This window comes from Onychomys torridus, chromosome 23 (assembly GCF_903995425.1).
Source record: "Onychomys torridus chromosome 23, mOncTor1.1, whole genome shotgun sequence".
NCBI classification, from domain to species: domain Eukaryota; kingdom Metazoa; phylum Chordata; class Mammalia; order Rodentia; family Cricetidae; genus Onychomys; species Onychomys torridus.
The window spans coordinates 32760671-32779189 of record NC_050465.1 but is presented as its reverse complement, the minus strand read 5'-3'; the positions used below and the strand labels follow the sequence as shown (position 1 = coordinate 32779189).

General features: G+C 35.8%; 1 protein-coding gene across 1 annotated transcript in view; it reads right to left on the bottom strand.

The window, feature by feature from the left end:
* Col3a1 (collagen type III alpha 1 chain) overlaps positions 1 to 16624 on the bottom strand; it is a 35983-nt gene extending 19359 nt beyond the window's left edge. The window contains exons 1-13 of the mRNA XM_036173613.1: positions 16331 to 16624; positions 7663 to 7862; positions 7356 to 7406; positions 6816 to 6929; positions 5532 to 5612; positions 3769 to 3822; positions 3174 to 3227; positions 2461 to 2514; positions 1323 to 1376; positions 1110 to 1163; positions 672 to 725; positions 246 to 290; positions 62 to 115 (exon numbers count right to left, since the gene is read on the bottom strand). Of these exons, the coding sequence (XP_036029506.1) occupies positions 62 to 115; positions 246 to 290; positions 672 to 725; positions 1110 to 1163; positions 1323 to 1376; positions 2461 to 2514; positions 3174 to 3227; positions 3769 to 3822; positions 5532 to 5612; positions 6816 to 6929; positions 7356 to 7406; positions 7663 to 7862; positions 16331 to 16415 (954 nt within the window). The 5' untranslated portion in view covers positions 16416 to 16624. The remainder of the gene's footprint in view (positions 1 to 61; positions 116 to 245; positions 291 to 671; positions 726 to 1109; positions 1164 to 1322; positions 1377 to 2460; positions 2515 to 3173; positions 3228 to 3768; positions 3823 to 5531; positions 5613 to 6815; positions 6930 to 7355; positions 7407 to 7662; positions 7863 to 16330) is intronic.
* Between the last annotated feature and the right edge of the window lie 1895 nt (positions 16625 to 18519).

The following is an 18519-nucleotide window of genomic DNA, read 5'->3' as shown; positions in this document are numbered from 1 at the left end:
TAAAGACAGTTATACAACGACAACCTCCACTTTCATCTGGGTACACTGTGGCAATACTCACTGCAGCTCCAGGAAGGCCTGGCCGTCCACGCTCACCAGGAGCACCTCTGGGACCCTGCAGGCAAAATTAAGAGTATGATCTTACTGTGGACCTGATGTGTGTGAGAACAGATGGAAAGGAGAAAGGCAGTGGAGCTGGATGGTTAAACTAATACTGAAAATCGTATGAAAAGAAGCATAATCACCATGGGGCCAGGAGCTCCGTTGTCTCCAGGAAGACCATTTTCACCCTAGAAGGTAAGACAGAATGTTACTATTTTGTATAACAAACACCTTGATAATACAAATACTGTATCATAGGAAATACTAAGGAAAATATATTCTTAGTAATATTAAATTGTTGTAAGCATTTAATTTTAATGACCAGAAATTTAAATTTCTGAATTTTAAGTATACAACAGCTATACACATTTATTAGTCACACTGGGATGCAAAAACATTTCTATGCAGATTCTTTGTTATTGGCTGTCATTGGAGCTTTAAGTGCTACTCTAAACAATCAATAATATGTAAAGAGCAGTTGATGGACAAAGTTAGGTCCCATAAATTGAATCTTAACACAGCTTGAGACTGAATGAGTTTACTCATGAACACAGTGTGCTGCAACTCACCTTCAATCCAGGAGCACCCGTTTCACCCTTTTCTCCATTTCTTCCATCAAAGCCCTAGGAACATTTAAAAACAGAAAAGTTATTAAAATTTGCTCACAATTCAGAATGGAAGTTTTACACTGAATTTTCATTACTGGCTTTTATTATATATGACTATCTGCAGTGATAATTTAAATTATGTAAAGTATCTTTTGCATTAAATATTGGCATAGTTTTTATAGAAGAAAAAAAGTTCAATTTAGTCTGATTAGAAAGTCGCCTTCAGTATAGAAGAGTAAAACTTAGTTTGGTGGATCTTGTTCGTATTAGATTAATACATTTGGTTGAATTTTTTCTAATGTTTAGTTAAAAATAAAAGTACTTTGTCCATTTATAAATTATATCTACTAAGTCCATGAATATAGTGTTAGGGTTAGGATGAAGCTCAGGCTCACTTACTCTGTGTCCTTTCATACCAGGGAATCCAGGCATGCCACTTGGCCCTTTGATACCCTAGAAGTAATGAATGGGAAAGATGCTAATTAACATTCAAATATAAACAAAATCCACTGATAAAATCCATTTTTCATTAACGTTTATTTCAATTTGATTATGCATTTTTGAACTGAAAATACTTATGACTAAATAGTTTATCAAATAGAGAAGACTTACTGGAGGTCCAGGCAGTCCACGTTCTCCAGGTCGTCCAGGTCTTCCTGACTCTCCCTAGGCAGAGAAATAAAGAATGCATGAAGGCTTATGTGTGAGCAAATGTGTGCAACTAAGGAGCAATCTGGTTGGACTAAACATATAGTCGTGAGATCAGACTACTCCTGCTTATGTATTCATTTGAGACACAATCTCCATAGGTAGCCCTGGCTGATGCTGTGCTCCTGATCCTCATGTGCCCACCTCTAGAGTGCTGGAATTCCAGGTGAGCGCCATCTGCTCTGAGTGACATCAGTTTTCCCACCTTGACATAAACCTATGAAGTATTATTACAGATATCTCTCATTCTTGAAGTATTCAATTTTTTCCCAAGTCAATGAAAAGAATTTGCCATTGGAAATTAATTGAGGAAAAAGGAGAATATTTAATATTTATGAATTTATGCTCATAAAGAAATGATATTAATATAGTGATTATATGTTACAGAATGTAAGGAAAAATCTTGCTACTTCTGGAATGAAAATGAAGCACATCTGGGAGTTCTATCACTTAGAATTTGTAATGTATAACTTTGCAAATACAACATAGAGATTAGTGTGTAAATACAATGCTAAGACCCTGAAAAGTGAAAACAACTATCTCATCTCATAGTGATTGAGAGATATTAGTGTTACAAGATTTCTAATGAAGATCTCAGCAAGAGAACATGACTCTCCATGAAATTACCCTAGAAGTAATAAGAAGTACTGATTAGTGCTAGCCATCACCCTTAAAAAGGGGAATTTAGAAGGTAGGAAATTCAGTATAAAATGCTGTGAGAATTCTAACAACCACTAATATAACAGAAGATGTTTGTTATGGCACAATTTATGTATTTCAAGACATAGTTTCTCTGTTTTGAAGCCCTGGATGTTCTGGAACCCATTATAGACCTGGCTAGCCTGAAACTCACAGAGATCAGCCTGCATCTGCCTCCTGAGTTCTGGGATTAGAGGTGTGCCACTACCACCCAGTTTCAAAATTCTTTTGAATAAATATTTTTTAAGGTTTTATAAGATTGTTCTATAGTGGCATGAGGTACAGATGGTTTATATTTCAAGTTGAGTTTTGCTGTATTCCTATTCAACCTATAAATACGTACATCCTTTCCAGCAGGGCCAGATGGACCAATAGCACCAGGAGGTCCTGGAGGGCCCTGAAATGAGAAAATAAAACCAGGTAAGTTCAAATTTTCTGTTACATTTTGTCATTGTATGTTAAATGCATTCTCTGAGATATCCTTCTGTCCTTCTCACCATGAGAATTACACTGAATTAATAATATACCTTCATTATATTTTATCTTTACTGTTGATTAAAATTTAGTAAAATCTTTAAATATCATATATCTATATCTTATATTAAAAATGTCTATTTATATATGCACTTTTATGTTTTGAGACATTGACAATACAAAAATATAAATACATTCTCAATATTTTGAAATATTGTATTAAAATAACATTCATTTTGATTTCTGCATATTTGTATGGTGTATGATTCTGGAGGACTCTGATCTTTATCTTCACTACATGCAGATGCATGTAAACCTATAAGCACAGTGATAGAACAGACACAAGACAGATTGTTTTTTGTTAACTCTGGGAAGTGGGTGATTTTGATGGCTAGCCAGTGAGGAATCTCTAAGATCTTTGGATTCACCTACAATACCACAAAAATGCTAAGTTATTATGTATAAGTTCAAGCATATATGCAATCTACACTCTAGATGAAGCCATGAATGACTTTGGGATTGATAGATTTCATGTGGGAAGTGAACTGTCAATGTGTTCAGTAATCCTTAAGTGTTACTTACAGCAGGACCAGCTTGACCAGGTTCACCAGGGGGACCTTGGTATCCTGGAGATCCCTAAAGTAGAATAATATTGTAAATATATTTTATACCTTATATAATATTTCCATTATTACATAATAATTACATAGTCATCATCGTTGTTGTTGTTATATTATGTAATGTATTTATGTAAATACAGTAACAAGAGCTTCATATGAGTAATTTACGTCTTGAGGATAGTGAGAAGTCATGATTAGTGAATGTAGTCAGAAATCTCATTAGAGTTTATAGAGATTTAAAACATCTTTCAGGATCAAATAAAGTTAACATATTCCATTGGATTTGTTTTGTTGAAGTTGGCATTGAATGATTCTTAACTCAAAGGCATATTGTATACAAAAGAAACATATTTTAGCTTTATCAAGGTTTTAATTGATAATAGTTGTTAGGAAGTAAATTAAATATAAAGTTGTAACATTTAAAAATAGTGCTTCTTGTTGTAACTGCTTTATTTAGCTGGGATTGTGCATGCTAACATGGATGAATTCTATCGTATCTATATTAACTTGATTCGTATATTCATGCAGAAGAAAACTCCAGTAGAAATTATACTTACAGGGGATCCAGGATGTCCAGAAGAACCAGGGGGACCTGGAGGGCCTGGGGGACCCTAGAACGTAAATTTGAATATTAAGCACAAAGTACATAAGTGTGAAGTGCATTACACAGAGTGGCATCTTTTCAGACATGATGCCATCATGTTTTAAAACATATACAACTAAATCTCATTATCTGGTAGCAAGCCTGGGTATGCTTAGTTCTATGAGATTTCCAATAAAGATTTTTGCATGAAAACCTTACTCCAGATGAAATTAGAGAGTCAATATAAATTATTAATCAATGTTAAATATATTAACCTCAACTCTTAAGAAAGGGAATTCAGAGGGGAGTAAGTCAGTAGAAAATGTCCTGATAAGCTTTATAATGTTTCATGGACATCTCTCTGGATTGTAAACAATTTCTTGTTTTTTTTTTTTTTTTTTTTTTTTTTTTTTTTTTTTTTGTCTAAGCATTGTGTGGAAAATATCTTGACACTATAGATGTTGTGATGCAAGTTTCTTAAACATGTCAGTCAGCTCCAAACCTCATGACTGTATTGATATGTCACAGTCATGTTGATGTGAAGACTTAAGTATAAATATTATGTATGGGCCATTCACAACTTAAAGCAAATTGATGTCATCATTCAGAAATGCAGACTAAACTAGAAAAACAGTAGTATACTATTTCTAAATTCTGACAACAGATTTTTAAGTTAATTTTAGCTTATCTCTCTGGAATCTCAATAAATGGTAGTTTTATTTAGTTTTGTGTATCTTATTAAAGGAGGATTTATAACATGAATGTAGCAATAACCAATGTTTACAAAAATTATTGATTTTCCATGTGATTTTCAAAGATTAAAAAACACCAAATACTTAGAAAATTGTGAACATCTATTTTTCCAATTTCATCTATACCACTTACAATACTCTTTAGCAGATCTTTTGGACATACTGATAAAACTTTTTGAACTTTAGAAGCTACAAATGTATTGGCATATTGTATTTATTTACATTGATGCTTCTGTTACTTGCAATAAATTATGAACTTCAATATTATTCCTCTTCCTGAGAGGTATTCCAAAGCAAGAGTCATCAACATTATCATCATAGTATTAAACATCCAAGTCCAGATTTGAATGATTTTTGCTGTTTTCTGTTATTAAAGCTCTAGGCCATTTGTGTTTGGAAAGTCCTTCACAGTCAAGGTGAATAGGCATTGTTTAAGATAGATGAACATAAAAGATGAATGATTTCTTAAAATATTCATGCTTGATTTAAAACGTGAAGAAAATATGGAATGTGATATTGAACATTCATGACTTAAACTCTCACTTAGAATGAAAAATTCAATTGAAAAATTCAATGAACTAAAGCATGAAAAGAAGATACTGAGCAACTTGAATGGGAAGATAAAGAGTAGAAACAAGCCTTAACAAAAGCGCATTCAATTAGACAGTCTATGAGGTGAGTATGTACCTAAGCATGATGGTTGCAGAACCCCTATGCAGGCAGGCATGAGGAAGTAACAATATTGGTATGGCATAAAATGCCACAAGAAGGAAACAAGTTAGTGTATAAAGTCATGACAAGATTGCTGTTTTCTCTTCCAAGTTTGGTAGTCAGTGAGCCATTTTGTATAATTCCATTAAAATGTTGTAGAATGTTCTAGAATAATGTTCTAGAAAAAATACAACATTTTAATGGAATTAAACTCAAGAGTTAAGAAACAAAGACTGGATGATACTTGAAAATGCTCAGAAACATTTGTACGTACAGCTGGCCCAGGATAGCCACCAATTCCTCCTCCTCCTACTCCAGACTTGACATCGTATGAGTCATACTGGGGAGAATAATTCTGTAGCAAAAAAGATCAAATACATAGATCAGATGATATTCATACAAAGGTCATCATTCTTTTCCAAAGCATTTATAATAGTGCATGCAACATGTACTGTTCACTGGTAGATTTCTAATTGCCAGATGTGATGTTTATCCTGCTTATTGCCTTTTCATGACTTGAAATATTCTACTCACTACAGAAACATTTGCTTGTGTAATGTATAAAGATTGAACTGACTATGTTTAATGAAAGCTTCCTCCTTCAGTTTGAGCTCCAATGCTACACAATAGTTGTAGTGTTACACACAGAGCAATTGAATATTTGAGGACAAAGGAACTTTGAAGTCATACACTCCAAGTCTCTAATCTTCAACTAAACATGGGATAGTAAATTTGATTTTCCGAAAGCCCAATAAAATTTAATTTTATAGATATAATCAACTAAATATATATATAGTTTCTGATTTCATATAATAAAAGCTGAACCCCTCCCAAATAAGCATTGAGCCATTGTAAACAAGGAAAAGTATCACAAAGTCTCAGAACTTGTTTTGAGTTCTAGGTCTAGATAGGTTCTATTTGATCTCCAGGATGCTCACTGTTGCTGAATTGTTTTAGAAAAACACTTTCATAAATCACAAGTGTTTGTCTGGGTAGTTTTCTAAGTTCACTTAAATCCATACAAATGAACTTTGTAGTGCCTATATTATTGATTATTTGTTTTATGTGCTGACTGATCAGTAGCCCTGACTTAGAAGGAGAAAAGTGTGCACTGAAGGCTGAAGCACAGGCAACTCTATTTATCTGAAGTTGATAAGGCATTCTTTGTAGCTATTAACTGCCTAGTACCCAAGCCTCCAAAGGCATGATCATTGGTGTTAGGTGAGGAATTAGGGAATGATCTTTAATTACAGCACTTTCTAAATTTCGCAAGTTAACTATTTTAGGAGCTGATAGTTAATTTGTCAAACACAGTGAGCATATCATATACTTGCTAAGATGTATACTTGGGACATTTTAGAAAGATATAGCAGCAATCGTATTAGCATGGTGACAGTGGGATTCTTTTAAAGCACTCAGCATATAGAAGTATAAACAAGGATTTATTAGATATATAAAACCACAAAACAAAAGTTGCTGTTGTGAGATGTAATGCAGACCAAATAAAGACAAACTAAGCCACTTATGTGCAGGAAGTTTTAATTCTGTAATTTCTTACCTGACCACCAGTTGGACATGATTCACAGATTCCAGGAGAGCCAGGAGGTCCAGGGAGACCTGGTTGTCCTGGAATGCCAGGCTCACCATTTCTACCAGGAATGCCAGGAGGACCCTAAACAAAATAAGGCAAAAATAAATAAAACTAGTAAAATATGGGGTGATTTACAATCATTATTAGGAACTTGCATCCATGTTATATTGAATTAATTATCAGTACAATGATATTTGACCTTGGGAATAAGTGTATTTCAAACTAAGTCTTATGAAAAATTGAAGTTTAGTATTTTCCTTTGTATCTTGACCTACATTTTGTGTTTCAAATTGACAAAGGGATGAAGACTCACAAGGTTTGAGAAAACAATCTTTACATGCACAGATACAGATTTTCAATTTGACTTTGTCATAACTGTCAATTGTGTAGGACATATGAAAATTCAGAATGATATAAGTTTAGTGAATATGGAAATAATATGACAAGGAAAACCAGCTTTTCCTAGAAGTGTCATTAGCATTAACTCCTTGGCAAGATGTTACTCACCGGATCTCCCTTGGGGCCTTGAGGTCCATGACCATCAGGAAGGGGAGGAGCCTATGAAGTATAAACAATATAGAGATTAAGATATGTAAACTATGGCACTATTCTTAACTATTTCTTAATTCTGATTACACCCAATCCCCTGCTTTTGATTAGAAGTGACATCATTCACTTGTAAAGGTGGCATGCCTGCCTAACAGACATGGCTTGCAGTTCCTTCCAGGTCTCTTAGCTGTAGATGCTATCCATGTGTTTAAATATGAATCTTTAAGATGTAGTCTTTGAGAATTTATATATTCCATAGACTCACAGACGTTGAAGGCTGTGGGCATATTGGACAACATTCTCCAAATGGAATCTCTGGGTTGGGGCAGTCTGGTGGATCATCATCACATATTATGTCATCGCAGAGGACAGATCCGGAGTCACAGACACAGATTTGGCATGGTTCTGGCTTCCAGACATCCCTAGACTCATAGGACTGACCAAGGTGGCTGCATCCCAATTCATCTGCAGGAAGAGAAGTGAGAACATACGGCATTTTCTTATGTTTTTGACAAAATGTAGTTGGGGGCGGGTTGTGCAGTCATGACTAATTATAGAGTAGAGTCAAAATGAACAAAGTTTGAAAGAAATAATTTCTTCTTTTCATTAAAAACAATGACATTTGCCCTACATAGTTTCTATGTACCAAGATACTACTTACTAAGATAAAAATCTCACACCACAATTTTCCATAAAATCAATTGTTTTAACTTCATTTGTATTAAAAACTCAGCATCAGTAGATGCAACACAAACATTCAAACACTGTGTGTTAATCATGCAACTGAAAATAAGCATTTTTACCCAGTTGCTCTTCTTTGCTTTAATGGCAGATGGGAGGATGCAACTAAAAGTATGATTTTTGTTACTAACTCTGGAACCTTCTGGATTCTATTAACCTAGTTGAGAATTTTAGGGGAAAACTGAGCTAATCTTGGCAACATAAAACCTTCCAGATTATCCTGAGAAAACTAAAGAAGCTGATTGTGTGTTGGACATCACTGCTAACTCTGTTGAGCATTAGTGGGTCAACATTATATGACATAATGTAATATATATCATACCTGAACACAAAGAGTTTTCCAAATGTCTAAAATAAAGTGAAACATTGAAGCAAATATTGGCAATGGATAGTAGAAATAATAGGGAAAATATGAATCATGGCCATGTGTAGTTGCGGCTTACTATGGCAAAAAAATAGCTTCAACCAAAATTTCAGAGTTGGCTCTTAATTATATGTAAGAAATTGAAATTTCAGCAGCCATTCACAGTGAATCAACTTCGAACATGCCAAATCAAACCTGGTCTCAATTCTTGAAGTGTAAACTGTGTAGTATGGTTAAATCCAGCTTGAAAATTACTATGATAGTTTGCCAATAATGGATGAATAGATAATACGTTTTTAAACATCTGTAAACAATTTTAAGTGTAAACAGTCTTCTTGAGCTCTTCCATATTTCTCAGACAGTGAAACTTTTATCTTCTTATATACCTGACTATAAACTTCTACTTCCCTACCTTCATATTTAGATATATTGGATCATCTGAAACTTTACCATTAAGAGAAATTTCAGAATATCCAGTCTCTACAGACTACGGAGTTGCCTCCACTTCTCATCTACATATGTGTGCCAATACAACTTTAATCATCTTATGAAATAGCTTGAGCTTCATGTATGAGTAAAGTTAAGACCCATTCTTGTCTTAACAATTTAATAGTGTAATAGCTAACAAAAAAAAACAAAATGACAGTTCCACTGAAATTTTCAATAGAGAACAAAGGTTATATTGTCAAAAAATCTGATTCATTTTGCAAAATGGTCTCAGAGCCTCCTGTGTCTACAGCAGATGTGTAAGGACAGGAGAGATACTGAAATTTGGTATTCAGAAAAAGCTGAATACCAAACTGCTCACCCTAGTGTAAATAATTCAGGGTTGTGAGGATGGAGCATGACATTGACTCATTAAAATTGTAAATTAACATGTTAAACATAGGGTACATAACAGAAAACTTATTTGACTTCTTATTTCCAAATTTGATTACAAATATTAGTTTTTTAAGTACAGAGACTTCAATATAATGGTCAACGTTTTTAGTACATATTTTTAATACTTTCATTTATTTTAATTAATATATAAAATAATAAAAGTCTACCCTTTAATGGGGTTCCATGTAATAGGTTGACACATCTATACGTATATTATCTTTAATCGAGATTAAATATATTTATTTCTTCAAAACTTTGTAATTTATGGTAAAAGTTTTCAAAATACTTATACCTAATTTTAAAAAGGTATCATTACATTTTTATCATTAATAGTTGCCCTACTGTGCAATAACACACAAGAATTTCTTGGTGTTAGTTCCCATTGGCACCCAATCTGCACAGTCTGTGGTTCTCCTCCCGGTCCCCACCTCTAAAAACCACCACTCTATTCATAATGTGATAACAACTTTTGGGATGAGGTCTTTCTTTTAATCTGATCATAACATTTAAAGTGATATAGCACATGTTCTTTTGCTTTAGAAAGTTATGTTGTTCTGCATAAAAGAAGAAATTTGGAATGCCTGAAAAATAAGAAATAATGGATCTAATTTGTTGCCATAATTTACTTTATATCCATTTGAAACAAAGTTGAATTTCTTGAAAAATCAGACCCTGAAAAGTTATAAGTAGATCTTGTAGCTGAAAACAGTACTTCCCACTCTATTTCTCTTAGTAATCTTTGCTCTAAAAAGGAGCATTGCACAGTTTCTCCTGGCTTCTTATCTCATGCATAATCACCTACTGTTAGCAATATAATCTAAGAAAGCAGAACACCTTCAATACGCATCTCATGACCATGACTTTAGTATCAAACCTTGGAAGTCATGGTAAGGCAGAGGACATTTCCTAGAATGCTTTAGACTTTGCAGCATTTAAATTTATTTATTTATTTAATATTTATCTATTACTTATATTTATAATATAATCTGCCAAATCATGAAAATATTTAAAATATTTAACTTATTCTGTAGCAACATTAGTTTTATACTTTGATTATGTAGATTTTCATGTAGTCTTCCATTTCACTACATGGCTAAGTGGTTTTTTCCAAAGTGTAATGGCAGTTGACAGTGTTTGGCACAATTAGGCCAAACCTATGTTCTCGACACTGTTCTTGAGCAGCTGACATCTTTTCATTTTCTTTTGAATCATGGTCTCCACCTGTAACCCAGGCCAGCCTTGAAATCACAGTCTTTGGTCTGAGTTTCTAGACTGCTGGGAATGCACGTGCAAGTGTGTGTCACTGCAGCTGACTTCTGGGAATGCAGGTGAAGGTATGCATCACTGCAGCTAACTGCTGGGAATGCAGGTGCAGATGTACATCACTGCAGCTGACTGCTGAGAATGCAGGTGAAGGCATGCATCAATGTAGCCAACTGCTTGGAATGCAAGTACAGGTATGCATCACTGCATCTGAGTGCTGGAAATGCAAGTGTAGGTGTGCATCACTGAAGCTGACTGCTGCAAATTCAAGTGTGCATCATTATATTGATTTTATGGCTTCCTTCCTGCTTGTGAAGGACCTATCAGCTGAATCAACCTTCAATGCAAATAACCTGAAAAAAAACTAAGTTATTCCCCAGATTAAGTAGTTTATGAAAAGCAGATTTGAATCTAGGACGCTTTTCTGAAGGCTGATACTCTAAACTGCTTCATTACATTTCCTTTCAGCCTTCAAGGACAGGATGGAATGAAGGCAACCAACTCCCTGTCCCATACGGTTTGTAAACTCTGTGCCGTCAGGAATATGAAGGCAGACTTTTTAAGGAGCAACAGTGGTCTGCAAAATGTCTTTTCTCTCGAATCTCAAAATGGGAAGATACCATCTGGAGTTGAGTCCTACTGTTTATTTCTCTTGACCTTATGAAAAAGTTTTGCAGTTCCAGGGCCACCCTGATGGCATCCAGACCACCAGCAAGATGAACGGGTGATTCGAAAGCCAGGCATGAAGACAGGCACATATAAGGTTCTGCTTTGGGTGCATAGGTGTGTTTACAGTGACTAAGGCACTAATATTCAGAAAATATAGTTACTGCATGATTCAAATTCATTAACTTCTAACTTGATCACAAGTTTCCTTTGAATGATACTGGGGATTTATAAGTTCTATGCACCACCATAGAGTGTTTCTGTGAGAAATGTAGTCTGTCTGCCTCTACAATAACAAACAGATGAAAAATGTCTGATAAATATGTTACTGGAAAAGTCATCTCTCAATGCTAATTTTCAAAGGTAATTTAACTGTTAATAGTTTTTGGATTAGTTGTGTTCTAACCCCACTTCTTTGGGACAATTTTAGTATTTCTCCCATTTGAACTTTCCATTTTGTTCATGAGATTACATTTTAAATGGTGGTGCTTGACCTCAGCCATGGAAAAAGCAAGGCTTTGATTAGATAATCTGAAAGGAATCCACTAGGGCTGTGTTTTTGTTAGGCACAGACAGAACTGCTAGTGGTTAATGTAACTCTCCAAACTGAAGGGAGAGCTAACTCAGAGTTTCCACTGCCTTCCTGACAGGCAAAGTTTCCTCTTTAAAAAATACTAGGTTAAAAAAATACAATGTGACTTCTTTTCTAAGATGTAAAATAATAGCACTAAGCTTTCTCCCCTAAGAAACAGAATGAAACATTTTATAAGAATCAATTCACCCACATTCCCAGAAAGCTACAGTGTACCTCACACTTTACAAGTGTCCCCCAGGTCCAGCAAAGGCAAGCTTATCTGTCATCTTCTCAGCTCTCACTCGCAAGCAGTCCGTTTTAATGGCTTCAAGGTGGAGTTATCACTTATGTCACAAAGTAAAAGAACTACACAGCCACTCTGCTCCACAGAGCACCATCCTCGGTGGACACTACAGGCTTCGGTAGGTGGCAGTCTTTTCTGAGTTACCACCCCAGGCCTGGCCTGGGCCTGTAGCTGTGAAACAGGCCTTTCTGAAGAGCTGGCTCTCTTTAAATGTCTATTACAGTGCTGGACAAATCCTTTTAAAATGAAAGCTATGGGCAAGACACCAACACAAGAGTCTGCATTCATTATTGGACCTTTGCTCTCCTTTCTCCCAACGTGGTTTCAGAAGATTGACTCGATTCTGCAATGCTCAGGCAGTCCATGCTAGATCTAACAGGGATATGGGTCAGGTCAACTTACAGGCCTTTCACCCCTCAGGGGTCACAAATAGAAACAACAAAAGTGTGTGTCAATAGTACTTTATTTACTGGCAGTACACATTTTCACAGAAGGAATAATACTTTCTGGTTAAGTCATTAGCATCTGAGCCTTTTGCTTAATAAACCAGATTAATCTGTTAAAAGTTGAGTATTAAATAGAAAAAAAAAGACTACCTTAAAAAAAAACTTTTACAAATATATTTTCTAGGACAGTAGAGAAGTTGGAATCTCTCTTTTATTGACAAATATTTACAAAAATAAGAAAATACAGATACTCAAAGTTTATGGTTTTTGTTCTCAAATCACTTAACATTTCTTCAAATTTCTGTTCCAGTATTAACCCTGTCCTTTCCTGTTTCTAATCTATACTAACACACTGTCATTTACATGACCGACATTGAGATATGTACATAATTTACAGTGTTCTAACAACGTATTTTCACTTGTTAAAACTATAGTTATTTTATGATTTTATGAAACATTTTATTCCATTGATTCGATATGTTTAATAATTGGGACAACAAAACCAGAGAAAATTTAAATGCTAATATTAGTTATAACTTTCCTTTTAAATATAAAGGGAAATATACTTCATTCTCCAACTACATTTACAGTTTTGAAATCCCAAATAAGTCAATGGCTCCTAGTTAATTTTTGTGAAATTATCAGCAAGGCAAAATGTTGAAGGTTAAACATTAGATGACATTTAATTACAATAGTTTATGTCCCTGCCCTAACAAAGCAATATTATTAACATCTATCTATGGACCTATAGTCAACAAAATGCTAGTGTTCATCAAGGATGATATCAGCCTATGAGTATGAAAAATATATTTAAAAAGTCATACTATGAATTTAGATACACCTATACTTTTTCTCTGGTTGTACTGGAGATTGAAACTATGGCCACATACATGCTGGACAAGCTCTCCATCCCTGACCTGCACTCCCAGCCTTCTTTGAATTTGTTATTTAGAGACAGTTTCACTGTGGTTCCCAGGCTGACCTTGAACTCAGTCTGTAGCCTAGGCAGACTCTGGGCTTGTATTCCCTCTACCCTCAACCTCCCCAGTAGCTGGGAATACAGGTCTGTGCCACCATGCCTAGTAGAAAAATGTCTATAACTTTAACACTAATTTTTAAAATGTCTTACAATATCATTACCAGTTTGTTTGTGAGTATGTCTGGCAACATTTCATCATCTACATTTCTTTAACTTATAAAAGCAGTGTTTAATTTTTAAAATTCATACACACATATGCACACAGAGAGAGAGAGAGAGAGAGAGAGAGAGAGAGAGAGAGAGAGAGAGAGAGAGAGGGAATGAGATTTATACTTGCATGAGCATGGGCGCGCGAGCACACACACACACACACACACACACACACACACACACACACACACACACACACCTAATTCTAAAATGCCAACCCTGTGGTGCAGCAGTCGTGTTGGCACTGGTTATGTAAATGGTGTTCCTGTCTGTCAGCCACTAGGTGGCATGTTTTTGCACTTAAAAATCTGGCATACTTATAAACCACAGGAAATATAAAACAGACCACACTTTTCCATAGCTGGAGTAAAATGCATGAATAAAGTAAGACTTGCACAGATTTGTAAAGAGACCAAAACTCCTTTTTTGGAGACATGTGTTATACTCCTGAAAACTCTCATGAGTAGATTACAAGTTAGTGTCCTGCAGCTCTGCACTACTTCTGGGGTTTCTAGAGAACATAGAAGATACCCCATTAGGGTTCTGTGAATGTTCCTAGTGTGCTGAATAGCCCTCACCTACTGTAACCTCCCCAAAGTTAACCATCCAGCAGGATTTTCACTAAAAACCTGTAAGGAATGTGTAATATATGCTCTTAAATCCCTTTCATTGTTCTTTGAGTTTTAATGACCACAGCATAAGGGTAGAAGCGAGTGAGCTTACTAAAATGTGAAGATGGTGATGTTGGATTGGGAAGAAACATACCCAATATGTCTTCACTGTATCTCATGTTCCTATAACTGTTAGGCAACTACAAATACTGTGTCGATATTTTGAATTTAAGTCTCAGAGGTGCATAGTCTTTTCAAAAAATAAAATTCTGTGATTCATCTCCCAGAAATCCAAAGACCTTTTTTGGGGATGCTGGGGAGTAAACGTTCCTTTGGGCCCTGTCTTTTGGTTTTCTAGAGAAGGCATGGGGATTGTTACATCTTCCAGGAGAGCAGGATGCGGAGACAAAGCGAAGACCGAAAGGTAAAGGAGAATTGAGCATCCAAAGGAAAGAAAATATGAGGTAGGAAGGGGAGAGAGTGAAAACACAGACGGAGGCAGAAGGGGGCGCACTGGGCGCAGGAGGGTGTGGCAGGAGAAGGGAAGGATCAGGAAGTGGGGAGGGGAGCTGGACAAGCCTAGGGTGGGGGGGGGGTGAGGAAGGAAAACTGGGAGGGGAGTTCCTTAGGAGCCAAAAGGGGTGGGGAGATAAGGAGGGAGAAGGCAGGGGCTGAGGAGCGGGTTAAGGAAGGAGAAGAAAACTAAGGAACAAGAAATCTGGGCATTCCTTTTCTTCTGTAGCTATGAACTGAGTACACATAAATGTCATCGGATATTCTCTGCCCTGTCCTCCTACTCTTGAATATGTAATTTGTGAAGATAGCAAATATACTGATATTTCAAACAGTGGAAAAACTAATACTCACAAAACATTTGCCGAAACTAAAGGTTTAAATACAAACGCGTTTGATAATGTGTGGAAAACAAAACAAAACAAAAAACCAAAAACCCACTACAATAGTTAAGATTCACATCAACACAATTATTTTGAGGAAAGTGTGCACCCCAACTCTTCATGATGTTGAGGGACATATGCATTTGTAAAAATATTTAAGTAAATAATGAGGCAATTAGTTTTAATGTGTGGCACAAGAGAATAAAGATCATTATATTTGCTTACCAAAAATACATTCAGTGAGCTTTTTTGAACAAAACTAGTATCTTTATCTTTTTTTTAGAAAAGCAAAAACATTCCTTTTAAAACACTTTCTCTTCAGTAGTGGAAATCCAGCTAAGCAGAACATGTAGAACATAAAACAACCTTCAGCAAAACTCTGAGGAAGTATGGATTAATAGACTATACACATTCTTAGAATGCAATAAAAACAGAAACAATGACATGTTTTCAGCAGCCTGGGCTCCTTTCAGGAATATCCATAGATGGTCCAGTGTTACCATTTACAGAAATACATAAAAGGATTCTGTTGGTCTTCTAGTATCTTCTTCTGGGCTATTCATAGCAGATGCATTTTTAATGCATTATTTTATTGAGAAAACAAGGCTAACTATCCCATCCATACAAAGAGAACAGCGTACAAAGGAGAACATGAAATTATTACAGGAGACCAATAAATTCCAGATGGCTTGGGAGCATTCCAAGATGTTCACAATACAGGAGGGGATGTTTTAAAGCCATTTTATAAAGAGGTGAACATGTAAACCGATTAATTTAAGAACATTTTTATCTTATACAACTAGAGAATTTTCAAATACACATATGCACTATCCTTTTATAAACAAATAAAGAAAGCAAAATTACGGTTAAAGAAGCATTCTACAGTCTAGGCCAGGCAGGAAATTCTTAGGAGGCTAATTTTTCCCCTATGTGACTCTTTGTAAGAAGTTAGGATAAAATTAACCCAGAAAGCCTGTTGAAATCTGTACCTACTTACCTACATTGGTCTGCTGTGCCCAAATAAAAGTGGGATGAAACAGAGCGAGAAGAAGCCAGGTCCCACTTTGCACAAAGCTCATCATGTCTAAATATCAGACATGAGACTCTTTGTGCAAGAGGAAAAAAGAAAAAGCAGCTCAAAGTAGCACCATCAGTTGCTCCCTGCCCTTCAGCACCGGGCCCGTCATAAAACTCAGCCACTGAGATTCCTCTGCTTTGGCCTTAAATAGGAAAAAGGTTGGCTTCCCTCACTTTCCAGCCCCTTTCTGAAATATGAGAGCAGCTCCCATCCCCTCAGCAGTAAAAGCAATGATTAATATTTCTTTTTTTTCCTTATAGAAGGACACAACCCACGGAGTTAGAAAACAGCACATCTGGAGTTTGTGTACATCAGCCTATGTATATGTTTATAACATGTATTAGTCTTAAATACATATTTGCTTGACAGGAACACACAGGAATGTGCTTTTCGATCATCTATAACAATTGTTAGTGTGTTTTTTAAATTTCTCTCTGAAACAGTAAAAACAGCTTGAATTTGAAAAGTGTTTGATTCCCATTGTCAGGCATGGTGATTTTGTGAACTTTATCTTCCTAGAGGACTTTGATGTTGGGGTTTTGCCAGAATCCACCCTAACTCAATCTAAACAGGGAATTGTAAGAGACTTACTGAAGGAAAACCTCTGCCTGCCCTTGCGCTCACCCACCCATTCTGCACTCTGGATGTTAGACTTCATGCAATTGTCACAAAACTGTTTTTGAGCCATGTTTGAGCAGATCTTAGGAGATTCTTATCTGTTACTGCTTCCATTTCTCACAAATTCCTTTAGCAAACTTTTTTCCCTGTAAGATTTCCAGTTTACATGTCCTGTTGGGAAGCCAGACAGACATTATAAAAGAAAAATTAAAACTTTTCCTGTCTTGTCTTTGTAAGAAACCACAAGAGAGAAAGTTCAGTGCATGGGATAGAAGAAATTGCCATTTCATCCCCATTAATACAAGGATAAGTATGAATCCATCTAGATCCAGTCTTTTCTGTGTTTCTTTTCTAAGTCCTCATCAGGAGGGCTTTTCTATGTCTACCTGAGGATTAAACACCACTGTAGCTCTGCAGGAAAAATGTATGTTAACCTTGTTATGATGTTGTTAATGACCAATTAATATCTTCATACCTAACCTTCAGTCAGTTATTCTTTCATTTATCTTTAAAATCTATAGTAGTCATTTCAAGGTCAACCTCCAAATCCAAGTCACATATGTTTATTTATTTCGTCTTAACTTCATGAGGTGTGCCCTTTCTGAGCATGTACCTGTGAAACTCTTCCCCTCTTCTGCCATTTCATAAAAGCCATTTTTGTTCAAGACGTTTTCCTCCCTAGGAAAACCATCTCACTTAACACTCTATAATTTTATTTTTCCTAATATATCATACTAGTTTTTATATTGTGTTTTATACTCATCCATGTCATAAGCATGGACAATGCTATGCCTGCCTCCTTACATCTCTGCTCAGAGGGAGGTCAGACTAAGATGTTCAAGGGGAAAGTGATGTCATGTGGTGACAGGGAACTAGAAACAGGACAGGACTCACCTCTGAAGCATCTTCTGGTTTCATATTGGAGAGTGGTTGCTAGGAGAGTCAGGAAAAGTAACTGTTGAGAACAGCTGTGCTACTGGGTGATGGTGAAGACCCGGGGGAAAACAGTCACGTGTGTGTTTCTGTCATTCAGTCTCCATCCTTTCTTAAGAATTTCCTTCTGTTCAAACCAACTCAGAAACATGAATTTTTCTCATGGAATCTTTGGCATGTCCATAAAACAGCACAAACACATACAAGAACATCTCTATTTAAAATGGTGACTAAACATTGAGATGTGTTAAAATGTTTCAGCAGAATTATTTTTCTGTGTGAAAAATTAGTAATGCTGCTTTTAAAATCTTGTATGCCCCATTTTCATGCATGTTATGCATAGTTTCTATAATATTTTAAGTTTGTCTTGAAATTTCTAAAGTGACCTTATATGCATAAGAAAGTTCCTGGTCAGCACACTCACTACAGAGATATGGCTGGTATTTTCCTGATGAAGGGACTGCTCTATTTTAAGGTCTTAGGAGAGACCTGGAGAATGCCTCCAGGTTGTCTGGTTTATCATTCTTTTTTACTTTTAATGTGTTTAGAAGTCCTGC